At 44.5% G+C, this 17,391-nt stretch overlaps 1 protein-coding gene across 2 annotated transcripts in view; it reads left to right on the top strand.

Moving 5' to 3' along the window:
- Positions 1-17,391, top strand: part of LOC119978732 (sodium/myo-inositol cotransporter 2-like) — a 265,078-nt gene that overhangs the window by 210,607 nt on the left and 37,080 nt on the right. For both annotated transcript variants that reach the window (XM_038820565.1, XM_038820564.1), the window contains 2 exons: positions 9,250-9,465; positions 14,346-14,472. In XM_038820565.1, the coding sequence (XP_038676493.1) occupies positions 9,250-9,465; positions 14,346-14,472 (343 nt within the window). The remainder of the gene's footprint in view (positions 1-9,249; positions 9,466-14,345; positions 14,473-17,391) is intronic.

Here is a 17,391-nt window from a genome sequence, read left to right as displayed (position 1 = left end):
CAAAGAAATAACTGATGCATGTAGAAATGGTACAGCAGTTATCATGGGGGATTTTAATCTACATGTCGATTGGTTTAACCAGGTCGGTCAAGGCAACCGTGAGGAGGAGTTTATAGAATGTATCCGCGATAGTTTCCTAGAACAGTATGTAATGGAACCTACGAGGGAACAAGCGGTCCTAGATCTTGTCCTGTGTAATGAGACAGGATTGATTCATGATCTCATAGTTAGGGATCCTCTCGGAAGGAGCGATCACAATATGGTGGAATTTAAAATACAGATGGAGGGTGAGAAAGTAAAATCAAATACTAGTGTTTTGTGTTTAAACAAAGGAGATTACAAGGGGATGAGAGAAGAACTAGCTAAGGTAGACTGGGAGCTAAGACTTTATGGTGGAACAGTTGAGGAACAGTGGAGAACCTTCCAAGCGATTTTTCACAGTGCTCAGCAAAGGTTTATACCAACAAAAAGGAAGGACGGAAGAAAGAGGGAAAATCGACCGTGGATATCTAAGGAAATAAGGGAGAGTATCAAATTGAAGGAAAAAGCATATAAAGTGGCAAAGATTGCTGGGAGATTAGAGGACTGGGAAATATTTAGGGGGCAACAGAAAGCTACTAAAAAAGCTATAAAGAAGAGTAAGATAGAGTATGAGAGTAAACTTGCTCAGAATATAAAAACAGACAGTAAAAGTTTTTACAAATATATAAGACAAAAAAGAGTGGCTAAGGTAAATATTGGTCCTTTAGAGGATGAGAAGGGAGTTTTAATAATGGGAAATGAGGAAATGGCTGAGGAACTGAACAGGTTTTTTGGGTCGGTCTTCACAGTGGAAGACACAAATAACATGCCAGCGACTGATAGAAATGAGGCTATGACAGGTGAGGACCTTGAGAGGATTGTTATCACTAAGGAGGGAGTGATGGGCAAGCTAATGGGGCTAAAGGTAGACAAGTCTCCTGGCCCTGATGGAATGCATCCCAGAGTGCTAAAAGAGATGGCTAGGGAAATTGCAGATGCACTAGTGATAATTTACCGAAATTCACTAGACTCTGGGGTGGTCCCGGTGGATTGGAAATTAGCAAATGTGACGCCACTGTTTAAAAAAGGAGGTAGGCAGAAAGCAGGAAATTATAGGCCAGTGAGTTTCACTTCGGTAATAGGGAAGATGCTGGAATCTATCATCAAGGAAGAAATTGCGAGGCATCTGGATAGAAATTGTCCCATTGGGCAGACGCAGCATGGGTTCGTAAAAGGCAGGTCGTGCCTAACTAATTTAGTGGAATTTTTTGAGGACATTACCAGTGCAGTAGATAACGGGGAGCCGATGGATGTGGTATATCTGGATTTCCAGAAAGCCTTTGACAAGGTGCCACACAAAAGGTTGCTGCATAAGATAAAGATGCATGGCATTACGGGTAAAGTAGTAGCATGGATAGAGGATTGGTTAATTAATAGAAAGCAAAGAGTTGGGATAAATGGGTGTTTCTCTGGTTGGCAATCAGTAGCTAGTGGTGTCCCTCAGGGATCCGTGTTGGGCCCACAATTGTTCACAATTTACATTGATGATTTGGAGTTGGGGACCAAGGGCAATGTGTCCAAGTTTGCAGATGACACTAAGATGAGTGGTAAAGCGAAAAGTGCAGAGGATACTGGAAGTCTGCAGAGGGATTTGGATAGGTTAAGTGAATGGGCTCGGGTCTGGCAGATGGAATACAATGTTGACAAATGTGAGGTTATCCATTTTGGTAGGAATAACAGCAAACGGGATTATTATTTAAACGATAAAATATTAAAGCATGCCGCTGTTCAGAGAGACTTGGGTGTGCTAGTGCATGAGTCACAGAAGGTTGGTTTACAAGTGCAACAGGTGATTAAGAAGGCAAATTGAATTTTGTCCTTCATTGCTAGAGGGATGGAGTTTAAGACTAGGGAGGTTATGTTGCAATTGTATAAGGTGTTAGTGCGGCCACACCTGGAGTATTGTGTTCAGTTTTGGTCTCCTTACTTGAGAAAGGACGTACTGGCGCTGGAGGGTGTGCAGAGGAGATTCACTAGGTTAATCCCAGAGCTGAAGGGGTTGGATTATGAGGAGAGGTTGAGTAGACTGGGACTGTACTCGTTGGAATTTAGAAGGATGAGGGGGGATCTTATAGAAACATTTAAAATTATGAAGGGAATAGATAGGATAGATGCGGGCAGGTTGTTTCCACTGGCGGGTGACAGCAGAACTAGGGGGCATAGCCTCAAAATAAGGGGAAGTAGATTTAGAACTGAGTTTAGGAGGAACTTCTTCACCCAAAGGGTTGTGAATCTATGGAATTCCTTGCCCAGTGAAGCAGTTGAGGCTCCTTCATTACATGTTTTTAAGGTAAAGATAGATAGTTTTTTGAAGAATAAAGGGATTAAGGGTTATGGTGTTCGGGCCGGAAAGTGGAGCTGAGTCCACAAAAGATCAGCCATGATCTAATTGAATGGCGGAGCAGGCTCGAGGGGCCAGATGGCCTACTCCTGCTCCTAGTTCTTATGACGACATGATGTGTGGACGTGGGGCAGCACGGTGGTGCAGTGGTTAGCACTGGGACTATGGCGCTGAGGACCCAGGTTCGAATTCCAGCCCTGGGTCACTGTCCGCGTGGAGTTTGCACATTCTCCCCATGTCTGCGTGGGTTTCACTCCCCACAACCCAAAGATGTCCTGGTTAGGTGGATCGGCCATGCTAAATTGCCCTTAATTGGGAAAAAAAGTAATTGGGTACTCTAAATTTATTAAAACAAAATGATGTGTGGATGCTGTGGGCACGCCCACGCACAAAACAATGTCCAGCATGAGGAAAAACTTGCTCATAATGTGGCAAACTCTACCACTTTGCTGTGCAATGCAGAACATCACTTAAAATTACACATTAAATCTGCGAATCTAACTAAAGCACATATAAATGTAAGACGTGTAGGCACAACAGAAGAAGCTTCTCAGAAAGAAAATTTTTCCAATGATCTTGATGCTTATGATCTTGATGCTTACTGCTTAGAAGATACCTTCTTTGTCGGCATTATTGAAAAATGTTATGATACCACCGATGCTTCATTTCCTCCTAACATAGTTTATTCTACTAACACAGAATCTGAATGGAACACAATGCATCAAGTAAATGGTTCTGAAATAATTTTTAAACTTGATACAGGAGCTTCCTCGAACTTGCTCAACAAGCATGACCTTTTGCAACTGAGACAACCTCCTAAAATCAAGAAAACAGATTGTCAATTGTGTGGTTATAATGGCAATGCTATCACCTCATTGGGATCTTGCTATCTATTGGTTACAAATCACGACACTGCCATATCTCTAAAATTTGAGATTGTTGAATCAAACAGATCTTCTTTCTTAGGTGCGTAGGCCTGCAAGAACCTTCACCTAGTTCGAACAATTTATAGCGCAAGTTCACCTCTTCACCTGTTCAGGAAGACATACAAGGAATTCTTGATCGCTTTCCTTGCGTCTTTGAAGGCATGGGTACTCTTCTCTATAAAATTCAATTGAAGCCAGAGGCCAAACCAGTGGTACCCCCTCCAAGAAGAGTTCCAACACCGCTTCGTGAATGATTAAAGCAAGAACTTGCATATTATCTTGGCATAATATCCAAAATAACAGCACCGACTGACTGGGTCAGTTCAATAGTGTGTATAAATAAACTTTCTGGGGAATTAAGGATATGCATCGATCCAAAAGATCTTAATAAAAATATTAAACGAGAGCACTATCCAACACCCAAGCATGAAGAAATCACCAGCAAGGTGGTGAATGCTAAAATATTTTCCAAAATGGATGCCTCCAGAGGATTTTATGGTTAGATGATGACAAGCAAGTAGTTGTGTACGTTCAACACACCGTTTGGTCGATACCGTTTCAACAGAATGCCATTTGGTATTATTTCAGCATCGGAGATATTTCATCGAGTGATGGAACAAATGACTGAAGGTATTGAAGGAGTACGAGTTTACGTCGATGATATCATTGTCTGGTCATATACGCATGAAGAGCACAATGCAAGGCCGTTGCAAGTCTTCCAACGAGTATATAAATTTGGTTTAAAACTGAACAGAGCCAAATGTAATTTTAGTATCTCAACCTTCCTGGGAGATCAAATTTTGGAACATGGTGTGCAACCTGACAATGCCAAATTGCTGCCATACAGAAAATGACAGTCCCAGAGGACAAGAAAGCTGTGTTGAGATTCTTAGGTGTTGTGAATTTTCTGGGGAAGTTCATTCCTAACCTCTCATCTAGAACTACAGCTTTGTGACATCTCATCAAAAGGTCTACCACATTTACATGGACTGACACTCATCAAAAAGAATGGATCGATCTGAAGTCACAATTGACTACTGCACCTCTTCTTTCTTTCTTTGACCCCGACAGAGAAACAAAAATCTCAACGGATGCAAATCAAAGTGGAATTGGAGCAGTTCTTCTACAAAGAAATGACAATTCTTTGTGGATACCAGTTGGCTATGCTTCAAGAGCAATGACACTTACTGAACAAAGGTTTGCCCAGATAGAAAAGGAATGTTTAGGTTGACTAACTGTAATTCTCAAGTTTCATGACTATTTATATGGCCTACCTATGTTCACGATCGAGACTGTTCACCGACCACTTGTTCACATCATTCACAAGGATTTGAATGACATGACACCAAGGTTACAGCGTATCCTTATGAAGTTACGCACATACGACTTTCGACTTGTATATACTCCAGGCAAGGAATTGATAATTACTGACGCGTTATCTCATTCTGTCAACTCAGAAGAACGACCACCAGAACTTATTCAGCTTATAGAAGCTCAAGTGCAGCTTCGAACTGAAACTTTACCTGCCTCAGACGATAAACTGAAACTCATCTATGATGAGACCAACAAATATTCAATATTATTTTGTGTCATAGACCGTTTAAACAATGATTGGCCTAAAGGACATTGTTCCAAATATAGAAACATACAAGTTGAACTCACAGTTGTTGATGGATTATTACTCCGACTCAATCGCATAGATTCCTATGTCACTTAGACCCATGATTCTGCAACAGATACATGAAGGTCATGAGATACATGAACCACCAAGAGTGGTTAGGGTGTGGAATGGACTGCCTGCTGTGATAGTGGAGTCAGACACTTTAGGGGTTATTGGATAGGCACATGGAGCACACCAGAATGACGGAGTGGGATAGCTTGATCTTGGTTTCGGACAATGCTCGGCACAGCATCGAGGGCCGAAGGGTCTGTTCTGTGCTGTACTGTTCTATGTTCTATGTCATCTAGGCATTAAAAAAATGCAAAAGAAGAGCGAGACAAGCTGTCTACTGGCCAGGCATCAACAAATCTTATTTTCGAGTGTGAAACATGTCAAAAACACCAACCTGCACAATGCAAAGAAAAACGTCTACCACATGCATTGGATAAAACTTCATGGTCAAAAGTAGGAATCGACTTGTTTCATTGCAATGGTCATGATTACGTGTTAATCATAGACTACTTTTCAAATTATCCTGAAGTCATCAAGTTGTCAGACTTGACTGCCAAATCTGTTATCAAGGCTACAAAATAAATCTTTGCAAGACATGATATCCCGAACACAGTCATGACTGATAATGGACCGTGTTTTGATAGTTATAAATGGACAGAATTCGCCAAAGCGTATAATTTTTCTCACATAACTTCAAGTCCTCACTATCCGCAATCGAATGGAAAAGTTGAGAAAGGGGTACTTCTATAAAAATCATTTGATTCTCATGCTGACATGAACCTTGCTTTACTCAACTACAGAGCAACTCCGCTTGCTACAGGTTTATCTTCAGCTCAATTGTTGATGAACAGGGAGTTGAGAACAACTCTTCCGTGTATTAGACTTCCTAATCCAGATCATCAGCCCGTAATTAAAAAGATGCAACCTCAACTGGACATACAACAACAACAACAACAATACTACAATCAACATGCGACTACACTGGAATCACTGAATCCAGGTGATCACGTCAGGATTTGCATTCCTGATGGAGTTTGGTCTGCTATTGCTAAAGTGATTCGTCAGGCAGCACCACGCTCCTATATCATTCAAACGAATGAAGGTTCAATTGTTTGACAAAATCGACAAGCACTTTTGAAAATCAAATCATCTAACAAGATTTTTCCAGGTCTTCAAATGCATGAAAGCCTCTTTCACAATACTATGACCTCTTCCAAGTTATTGAAGATTCACACAAGACGTTAAAAACTTCTGACACTCCTCTTGGTTTGAGAAGATCATCCAGGATTAGAAGGAAGCGGACAGACTCAATTTGTGAATCATCACGGTTGGACTGTTTAATTATTAAGTTTTTTTTCACTCACATGTTAATTTCATATACATATCGTTTATTATGGCGCTGATTTTCCGCTCATCGGAGAATCACCTTCCGGCGTCGGAGAGGCGCCGCAGGAAAAAATGGAGCGAACGGCGATTCTCCCATACGGCACGGCATGGGAGAATCGCGTACACCGGGTAATTCTGGAAGAAAAGATAAAGAATTCAACATATTACCAATCATGGAAATATAACATCCTAAATCAGGCAAAAGGTGGGATGGAAAATATTAATGACTATATGACCAAATGGCAGCTGAGAAATTCCAGATGTGAATAAGGAACATGCCAGAAAATACTGAACACTGTCTGAGGCAGTTGTTACTCATGTCAACATCCTGTGTGGCAGATTCAAAATAAATACACTGGATTCTGATTGCAATTATGTACTGTCAAACTGTGATGATAATGTTGTTACAATTGACCTCATTACCCTTAAGAAAGGTAACAGTAAGAAGTCTTACAACACCAGGTTAAAGTCCAACATGTTTGTTTCAAACACTAGCTTTCGGAGCACTGCTCCTTCCTCAGGTGAATGAAGAGGTATGTTCCAGAAACATATATATAGACAAATTCAAAGATGCCAGACAATGCTTAGAATGCGAGCATCAGCAGGTTATTAAGTTGTTACAGATCCAGAGATAGGGGTAACCCCATGTTAAAGAGGTGTGAATTGTCTCAAGCCAGGATAGTTGGTAAGAAAGGGTTAATCAGTGAAGCGGGGCAGCACGGTAGCATGGTGGTTAGCATAAATGCTTCACAGCTCCAGGGTCCCAGGTTCGATTCCCGGCTGGGTCACTGTCTGTGCGGAGTCTGCACGTCCTCCCCGTGTGTGCGTGGGTTTCCTCCGGGTGCTCCGGTTTCCTCCCACAGTCCAAAGATGAGCGGGTTAGGTGGATTGGCCATGATAAATTGCCCGTAGTGTCCTAAAAAAAAGTACGGTTAAGGGGGGGGGCTGTTGGGTTACGGGTATAGGGTGGATACATGGGTTTGAGTAGGGTTTTCATTGCTTGGCACAACATTGAGGGCCGAAGGGCCTGTTCTGTGCTGTACTGTTCTATGTTCTATGTTCTATGTTGTGCTTATTTACATCGATTTACATAGATGATTTGGAGTTGGGGACCAAGTGTAATGTGTCAAAAGTTCGCAGATGACACTAAGATGAGTGGTAGAGCAAAGTGTGCAGAGGAGGCAAAATCTGCACAGTGATATAGATAGTTTAAGTGAATGGGCAAGGGTCTGGCAGATGGAGTACAATATTAGTAAATGTGAGATCATCCATTTTGGTAGGAATAACAGCAAAATGTATTATTATATAAATGGTAAAAAGTTACAGCATGCTGCTGTGCAGAGGGACCGGGGTGTCCTTGTGCATGAATTGCAAAAAGTTGGTTTGCAGGTGCAGCAGGTAGTTCAGAAGGCAAATTAAATTTTGTCCTTCATTGCTAGAGGAATGGAGTCTAAAACAGGGAAGTTATGTTGCAGCTGAGTGTTTTTGGAGTTGCACTCATCCAGGAAATGGGATTGTATTCCATCACACTCCTGACTTGTGCCTTGTAGGTGGTGGACAGGCTTTGGAGTCAGGAGGTGAGTTACTTGCCACAGGATTGCTAGCCTCTAACCTGCTCTTGTAGTCACCATGGCAGAATTCAATGGAAACATTTCTAAGGTCATTTCTGGCAGGAGTTTCACAGCAGCTCAGCTAGCCAGTTCCCCACCGTTATCCAATGACTCTTTATTTGGGCCCTGGGGAGTTTCTCACTGGTTTAGCCCATACGTAGGGCCGGATTTTTCAGCCTGCCGACCACAAGATTGCCATGGTCGGGGCGCAGACCATGTAAAGGTCCATTGCCCTCGGGTGGAAATTTCTGGTCGCTGGGCGGGCACGGTTGGAGAATCCCGGCCTTATACTTTTTTTCAGCACTGGGGAGCTGAGCTCCGAGATCGGGCAGCCATTTTGAAAGGGTACCCTGATCTGTAAGTGAGCTTGTGGGTCCCCCACATACCCCACCCATGGGCACTACCCATGCCCTAAGTGAGGACGCCCAGTTATGGGGTCCTTGGGTCACCCCCTCTTCAGGACCCCCCCCCTACCAGGACCCCCCCCCATTTGTCACCCACCCCAACCTCCCAGAGGCCCCTACCTACCTGCCATGTACCCCCTCACCCTTCAAACCCCTCCTCCACCATTCTTTTCATGGGCATGCCTCCCTCAGCCCTGACCCTTAGCAGTGCTACCCTGGCACCTGGGCACCCTTGCACTGCCACCCTGGCACCTGGACAGTGCTCCTGCCAGCTTGGCAGTGCCACCCTGGCATCTTGGCATCAGGGGATCCCTGATAACCTGGGAGCCCCCCCCCCCCGGGTGCCATTCTGCCTGGTCCACATTTGTGTGGATCAGTGCTGAATAGCGCCTGGCTGTGGCCTCACTGGGGAGGCCAGTAGACCCCAGGTAAGCTCACCAAAGTCGGTCTTAAACTGACTTTGGCGAGCACCTTTTGGTCACGTCACTTCTGACTCTGACGTCTCGTGGGACTTAGGTAGATTCCACAAGGCGTGAAGGTCGCTTGGAAACCCGTGGGTGGGCTCTCCCAGCATCATTGCGCTCAAACAAGAGTCAGTGCAGCCGATGGATCGCACCCACAGTATTTATATGGCTAATCCAGTTTAGTTTCTGGTAAATGGTAACCCCAGGATGTTGATTGTGAGGGATTCAGTCATGGCAATGCCATTGAATATCAAAGGACAATGTTTTGGTGCTCTCTTATTGGATCTCCTGTAATAGCTTATATGTGAATATGTCATTAAATATTTCCTGAACTAAGGCATTAATATCTGACTCTCTCTATACAGGGTGCATTCTGGGGTCTTGTTATAGGGATTTGTATTGGCATTATTCGGATGATTTTGGATATGGTTTTCAATCCACCACCGTGTGGCCAACCTGATGAGCGACCAACAGTCGTCAGCAAAGTTCATTTCCTTTACTTTGCTCTCATCCTCAGTTTCATTACGCTAATTGTGGTGGTAATCATTAGTCTACTCACTCACCCTCCACCTCTGCAACAGGTAGGTTCAACAGAATTGTGTCAAAAAATGAATTCTGAGTTGTTCTCTAACTCTAATGGCTCCAGTATTTTAACCAAATATTTAATGGCTACAGCCTAGAAGGCGGCTATTCGGTCTTTTGTGTCCATGCTGACTCTTTTCAAGAGCAATTCACTTCCCTGCCTTATCCCTGGGGCCCTACAATTTTTTCCTTTTCAGATAATGATGGCAAATATCTTTTGAATGCCATGATTGAATCTACCTCTACCACCCAACAGAGTACAAAATACATGGGGCAGAACTAGGGGAAATTTGCCTCTGAATGCCCTGAAAACCCCTGCCAAATTCAATCATCGGGGTGATCAATGAAAGAGAAGTCTCCTGCAAAGTGAGGAGCTGCTCCTCTGCCTCCCCAGTCAAGTGTTTCTCAGCAGTGAGCGGTTGCTGGCCACAGGATTCTCCATTCCGCCGCTGGCCAATTGATTTTGCCATTGTAGCCACCCCATGCCACTGGGAAACCTGCAGGCAGGGGTTGTGCTGCCGGCGTAATGGAGAATCCCACCAGTGGAGAATTCACCTGTCCGTCTCTCCCAACTTTGCTGCTCCAGCAAACAGAATCTGGATTGGAGGAGCAGCTTTGAGAGAAGTGCAGAACTCTTCCCATTCTGCCAAGAAAGCTATGCAGCAGGATTCTCTGAGTATACAGGGCCCCCATTAAACCTGTGCACTGAGGTCTGCGAGATCCTGGACAGGTTCACATTCGGCGCCTGGAAGGGCCCCGTGGCCTAAAAGTTCAGGGCAACAGTTACCTTGATGGCTACCAGGTGCGGCTGTCCTCCCATACTCCTGCGATGCCAGATGCGGCTTGATCTGGTAGAGATGTCACATGGTCTCCCTGCTCAGCCGGAGACTTAAGCGACAAGTTCAGACCAGCAGTTCCTTGAATGACAGGCCCTGCCGATACACACGGGGCATGATGTTGCTTCTCTTCCCACCTGCTCCTCGGCCTGTTGGCCAGGAGTACTGGCCCTACATTTGTCAGTGGTACACTCTTCGACTCCTGTCTGGTGCCCTCCTGTGAGATCTACTGTTATCACCCTCCTTGGGTGGGCCACGTGATGCCCTGCCATCAGGGTGGCACCCGGGTGTGGGTGGGGTTGGGAGGGTGGGGTCACACATACAGCCAGTGTCGCCCTGTGCAACTACAGTGCATGGTGGGCAGTCAGTGGGGTGCGCATCAAGATGGCTGCCTTGTAGGCACGTGCCTGAACACTCTGATCCCGGGGGGGTTACGCCGACCCCACTGCCCATCCCCTGGTCACCCCCCCCGCTATTCCCCTGGCCCTGGCATGTGTCCCACCAGCTAGTGGTGACACCGGCAGCCCATGGTTGCGTCTTTGGGAACATGTCCTACCTTTTCCCTCTCCCTCAGCAGCCATGGCACCCGCTTCCTGATTTTATATGCCACACGTGAGTCAGCAATTCCTCCTGATGGAGGCGGAGCATCTCTGGAGGCCTAGACAATAGCAGGGCGGCCCGTTAATGATATGCCAACAGTGTTTACTCTACAATTTGCATGGAGGGCGGCATGGTAGCACAGTGGTTAGCACTTCTGCCTCACTGCACCGAGGACCCAGGTTCGATCCCGGCCCCAGGTCACTGTCCATGTGGGGTTTGAACATTCTCCCCATGTCTGCGTGGGTCTCACCCCCACAACCCACAGATATGCAGGATAGGTGGATTGGCCATGCTAAATTACCCCTTTATTGGAATTTGTTTTTTAAAAAATTGCCGACTTGTGGCATAGAATGCATTCACGCCGCTGTTGAGGGAACGAAGCATGGCATTCCGTTTGGTGCCCAGAGCTGGCCACGATGGGCGATTCTCTGCCCAATCGTGTTTCCCGATTTCTGGCATTGGCAAACAGAAAATCCCGGCAATGATCTTTTAATATCAATTTTTCAGGAGGTGGGTTGAGCAAATCCTGCCCATGTATAACACAGAAATTTGACCAACCAGGTGTTGCGAACTCACTTATGAATCGCATGTGCCAAATTTGAAGTTGAGGTACATTTGTCCAGGTTTAAAATCTTAACTATTGTTAATTCCTGGCTAATGCTCACAGACAAGTAGAACCCCTGGTCTAAGCTAATATGTGTAGTTGCCAATGAGATTTGAATGTCAATCCACATACAATGAAGATTAAAATTGGGTGAGTTTTTTCCTGACCGCCATATGATCCAATAAACACTCTATTTACCAAATATATAAGCACTCTATGTAATAAGCAGTTTTTCAATTAAAACCCAAAACCTAGGGCCCCCTTGGATCACTCCATAATCCTGTGACACCAGTACCTGTCCTGGCAGCAGCTGTTTCCTCAGTGGTGCTGCTGAGCGCAAGGACAACTCTCACGAGGCAGGACTTTTGTCCTCAGGATCTTGGTTCCAGGGAAAGGCTTGTGATGGTCTTGCCACTGCCTGATTGGCTAGTGGCTCAGGGGACCTTCCCAAAAAGAGGAAATACAGGGCTCTCGCTGGCTCTCCATCTAGCAAGCAAGATCCCTGACACATCAACAAGATTTTGTCCAGAATATTAGAAGTCTCTTTATTTTACATAGGCCTAATATAACTATCGGGGGATTTGTTATAAACCCTGTCAAACATTACATTTCCCAAACAAACCTCCAAAGAAAGAAGAAACATAAACAGGTGGTTTGCAGCAACATAAACCTATCTGCAAGCAGTGAAAATTGAATGTAAGTTGTGACGTAAGACTCCACAGATGACAGATCCTTTCTACAATACATTTTTTGTACAAAAATAGAACTTATAACTTCCCAAGGCGCCTTCCACGAAAGTGAACGAGATACAACACATGGAGTTTTATTATCTCTCTTCCCATCATCCAGGGTTACACATGTGAAATTCATTCTCAATAAGTTACCTTTTGCTAAGTGGAAGTACAGGAGATTTATTTATAATGAATCAAAATATGTTATTTATAGATTCTAAGTTAAAAGATTTAAATATAAATACTCAGGGCGCAATTCTCCGCACTCACGACGGTGCGGAGAATAGCGGGGGTCGTAAAATTTTACGGCCACGCTAGTCCGACGCCCTCCCGCTATTCTCCCCCCCACCACGCCCGACTCCCGATACGAATCGCTGCCGCTGTTCGTAAAAACGGCCGTAAAGTGACGATTTTTAAAACCATGGCACCGATTGGCACGGCCGTACCACGGCCGTGCCAAGGGTGCCATGGGCCCGCGATCGGTGCCCACCGATCGCGGGCAGCGGGTCCGATGCCCGCACACTCTTTGTCCCTCCGCCGCCCCGCTGTATCACTTCGCGGGGCGGCTGAGGGGCATCCCGGCCCGCGCATGCGCGGGTTTTGCGCAAATGCGCGATGACGTCATCCGTGCATGCGCGGGTTGGAGTCTTCCAATCCGCGCATGCGCGGCTGACGTCATATGACGCGTCAGCCGGCGCAAACTCTGGCAAGCGGGCTTAACGAAATTCGTTAAGCCCGTGATGCCGGAGTTTACGGCGGCGGCATGCTAGCCCCGACCGGGGACCAGAATCGGTTCCCGGTCGGGGAGGGGGGGGGGCTGGCGTCAAACCCGCCCGGATTTGACGCCAGCCTTCCGATTTCTCCCCCTCTGGGAGAATCGCGCCCTCAGCCTTTGGTATGTGTGCTTTCTTATCTCAAGAAATAAACTTTTAAAAAATCACACAAATGCAGAGGGTAATGTTAGTGCATAACGGAGTTAATGAGAATGAAAAAGGAACCTCTGAAAACCAAAAAAAAGCCTTCAAAAATCAAAACGTAGCCTGTGAGAAAATTTCAAGAAGATCTGTGAAGAACCTTGCTGATGTTACCTGCAAGAGTGTCTCAAAACCCCGAAGGATAACTATGTTTATTTGTTTGGAATAATGTGGTGTTTATTTGTTTGGAATAACGTGAGGAACAATGTACAATCCAGTGAGGAACCAGTCAGTTGTTGTGTGAACAATTAATAAAGAACATGAAAGTAAAAGAAAAGAAAAAAAATGACAAAAGACTAATGTACAGTATGGCACTTAAGTATATTGATAACTAAACATACCATGCTATCTGAAGTTACCTCTTGATCCCAAAATATACCCACATTTCCTGATCTCACTGAGACATCCCTTTTCCCAGCAACATCAATTTTCGTAACTCTATAGGTCAAATCCAGTCAATAGTTACCACACAGTACCGCTGAGGTGACTGAGCTTTAGGTTTTGATAGTTGCCTGACAGTTGATGAAGGCAGCACAGAGACACAGTGGTTAGCACTGACACCTTACAGCACCAGGAGCCTGGGTTCAATTCCAGCCTTGGTTGACTGTGTGGCATTTGTACATTCTCCCCATGTCTACATGGTTTTCCTCCAGATGTTCTGTTTTTTTTCCCACAGTCCAAAAATGTGCAGGTTAGGTGGATTGAACATGCTAAATTTCCCCTTGGTGTCTTAAAAAAAAGATTAGGGATAGGGTGAGCCGTGGGCCTAGACAGGGTGCGCTTTCAGACGGTTGGTGCAGACTCAATGGGCTGAATGGCCTCCTTTTGCACTGTAGGGTTTCTATGATTCTTTGAAAGTTTTTTCAAAATCTCTAATGAATAACAACTCTATCATCATAATCTAGGAATGAGAAAATAAGAATTCGGACCACTAAATTCCTGGATTGACAAATTTGTGAATCCAGAAATATTTGACTGGCTAATTGCCTGGATGCCATGCTGATGTTGCTGTGGAACATATCACCCATTCCAAGATATGCCATCAGTTAAAATTGGGCTACACTTTCCAATTTACCCTAAGCCAGTACTGTTTTATTTTAATGCATGATGTTATACTTCAATCTTCATTCCCAGATCTCTCGGTTGACCTGGTACACACGTCATGACAAACCACCAGAAATACATACTGCAAATGATCTTGTAGAATCAGATAGGACACTAGACAGTTATAATATTGAGGACTCGGAGACCACGATACAAGGTAGGCAATCCTCTCTATTCTCCTCATTGTACAACATGCAATCCACCAAATTTATAGCAATAACAGCATCACCAAAGGCATGGTAGTCCCCACTGATGATTTGAAAATATAGTTTCAGTCCCTCCCATGTGCTTGCATCAGAGAACTCCTGTCTCCACTGAATGCTAGATAATCAAAACCACAAAACGATAAATGACACGTAATTGCTGCCCACCCATGTTTGCAAGGCACAGGAAAGTAAACACAGTGGCAAACATATTTATCCATTTACCAGGAATCTTTTTCACCTCAGCATTGCAGGTTGAAGAGATCTATGACAAACGTTTAACAAAATTGAAAGGTTTTGAGATGGTAAAAAGGACATGATTATTTCCATTGGTAACCACTAGGATTCAGGATTACCAATGAAAGATTAATTGAGGAAGTTGGGAGAAATAGTTCACAGAAGTGGTTCTGATGAGGGGGTCACAGGCTTGAAAAACAGATCTGTTTTGCTTCCACAGATGCTGCCTGGCTTGCTAAGCATTTCCAGCATTCTCCATTTTTAAATTTCATATTTCCAACATATGCAGTATTTTGGTTTTGTATTTTTGTAGTTCACACATAAATAATGAGAACATAAATTGCTTTCCCACAAATGGCGACTGGGGAAGAGATTAAATGGACAATTTAACCTAACGTGCCTGAGAGGAAACTGACAGGACTGGATTGGCCAGTTTTACAATACACCTGATTTTACTTTCCATTGCTTTGAGATAGAAAGTGTTAATACACTGTAATCTGTTACAGCTCTATAATTGACCAAATAAGAAGGTGGAGCAGATAGGTATAGAGATTTTGGATAGGTGCAAAAATAACAGGGTTGTTGTGGTAGGGGATTTTAATTTCCCCTATATTGACTGGGACTCACTTAGTGCTAGGGTCTTGGATGAGGCAGAGTTTGTAAGGTATATCCAGGAAAGCTTCTTGATGCAATACGTAGATAGTCCGACTTGGGAAGGGGCAGTACTGGACCTGGTATTGGGGAATTAGCCTGGGCAGGTGGTTGACGTTTCAGGAGGGTAACATTTTGGAAGTAGTGACCAGTACAGGGGCTGGTTTCGCACACTGGGCTAAATCGCTGTCTTTTGAAGCAGACCAAGGCACGCCAGCAGCGCGGTTCAATTCCCGTACCAGCCTCCCCGAACAGGTGCCGGAATGTGGCGACTAGGGGCTTTTCACAGTAACTTCATTGAAGCCTACTCATGACAATAAGCGATTTTCATTTCATTTCATTTCATTTTCATTTCATTTCAATTCCTAAGTTTTAGGAAACTTTTGGATAGGGATTAGGGTAACCCTCACATTAAGGTGCTAAACTGGGGAAAGGCAAATTGCGATATCATTAAACAAGAATTGAAGAATTTGGATTGGGTGCGGCTGTTGGCGGGTCTTTCAAGCGACAGTTGATTAGGATTCAGGAAAGCCAAGTTCCTGAGAGAACGAAGGATATGTATGGGAAGTTTAGGGAGCCTTGGATAACGAAGGATATTGTGAACCTCGTCAAAAAGAAAAAGGAGGCTTTTGTATGGTCTGAAAGGGTGGGGCAGTCAAAATCCTTGAGGAGTATAAAGAAAGTAGGAAGGTACTTAAGCGGGAAATTAGGAGGGGTCATGAAAAATCCTTGGCAAGTAGGATTAAGGTGAATCCCAAAGCTTTTTATTCATATATTAAAAGCAAGAGGGTGGCCAAGGAAAGGATTGGACCACTTAAGGACAGTGGGAGAATCTATGTGTTGAGCCAGAGGAAATGGGCAAGGTACTAACTGAGTACTTTGCATCAGTGTTCACCAAAGAAAAGGTATTTGTGGAAGATGATTCTTGGGTAGGGTGTGTGGACAGTCTGGGTCATGTTGATATCGAAAAGGAGGAGGTATAGGGTCTTTTAAAAGACATTAAGGTAGATATGTCTCCTGGGCCGATGGGATTTACCCCAGAATACTGAGGGAAGCAAGGGAAGGAATTGCTAGGCCCTTGACTGACATCTTTGCATCCTTAGTGACTACAGATGAGATCCCAGAGTACTGGAGAAAAGCTCATGTGGTACTGCTGTTTATGAAAAGTAGCAGAGATAATCCTGGAAACTACAGGCCCGTGAGCCTCATGTCGGTAGTAGGTAAATTATTGGAGAGAATTCTCAGGGTCAGGATTTATACCCATTTGGAAACAAATGGACTTATTAGCAATAGACAGCATGGTTTTGTGAAGGGGATGTCGTGCCTCACTAACTTGATTGAGTTTTTTGAGGAGGTGACAAAGATGATTGATGAGGGAAGGGCGGTGGATAGTGTTCACATGGACTTCAGTAAAGCCTTTGACAAGGTGCCTCATGGCAGTCTGGTACAAAAGGTGAAGTCACACAGGGTCAGAGGTGAGGTGGTAAGATGGATACAGAACTGGCTCGGTCACAGAAGGCAAAGGGTAGCAGTAGACCGGTGTTTTTCTGAATGGAAGATTGTAACTAGTGGCGTTCCACAGGGATCTAGCTGAGGCCTCTGTTGTTTGTAGTATACATAAACGATTTCAGGAAACTCTATCTGGTCTGATTAATAAGTTCGCGAATGACACCAAGGTTGGTGGAGTGGCAGAGAGTGTTGAGGATTATCAGAGGATACAGCAAGACACAGATAGGTTGCAGACTTGGGCAGAGAAATGGCAAATGGAGTTAAATCCAGACAAATGTGAGGTAATGCATTTTGGTAGGTTTAACATAGAGGGAAAATACACCGTAAATGGCAAAACTCTTAGGAATATAGAAAGTCAGAGAGATCTGGGTTTGCAGGTCCACAGATCTTCGAAAGTGGCAACACAAGTGGACAAGGTAGTCAAGAAAGCAGACGGAATGCTTGCCTTCATTGGATGGGGTATCGAGTATAAAAAC

This window comes from Scyliorhinus canicula, chromosome 15 (genome assembly GCF_902713615.1).
Source record: "Scyliorhinus canicula chromosome 15, sScyCan1.1, whole genome shotgun sequence".
Taxonomy (NCBI): Eukaryota; Metazoa; Chordata; class Chondrichthyes; order Carcharhiniformes; family Scyliorhinidae; genus Scyliorhinus; species Scyliorhinus canicula.
Note: the sequence above shows the minus strand (reverse complement) of the source record. Positions and strands in the feature narration are given on the sequence as shown.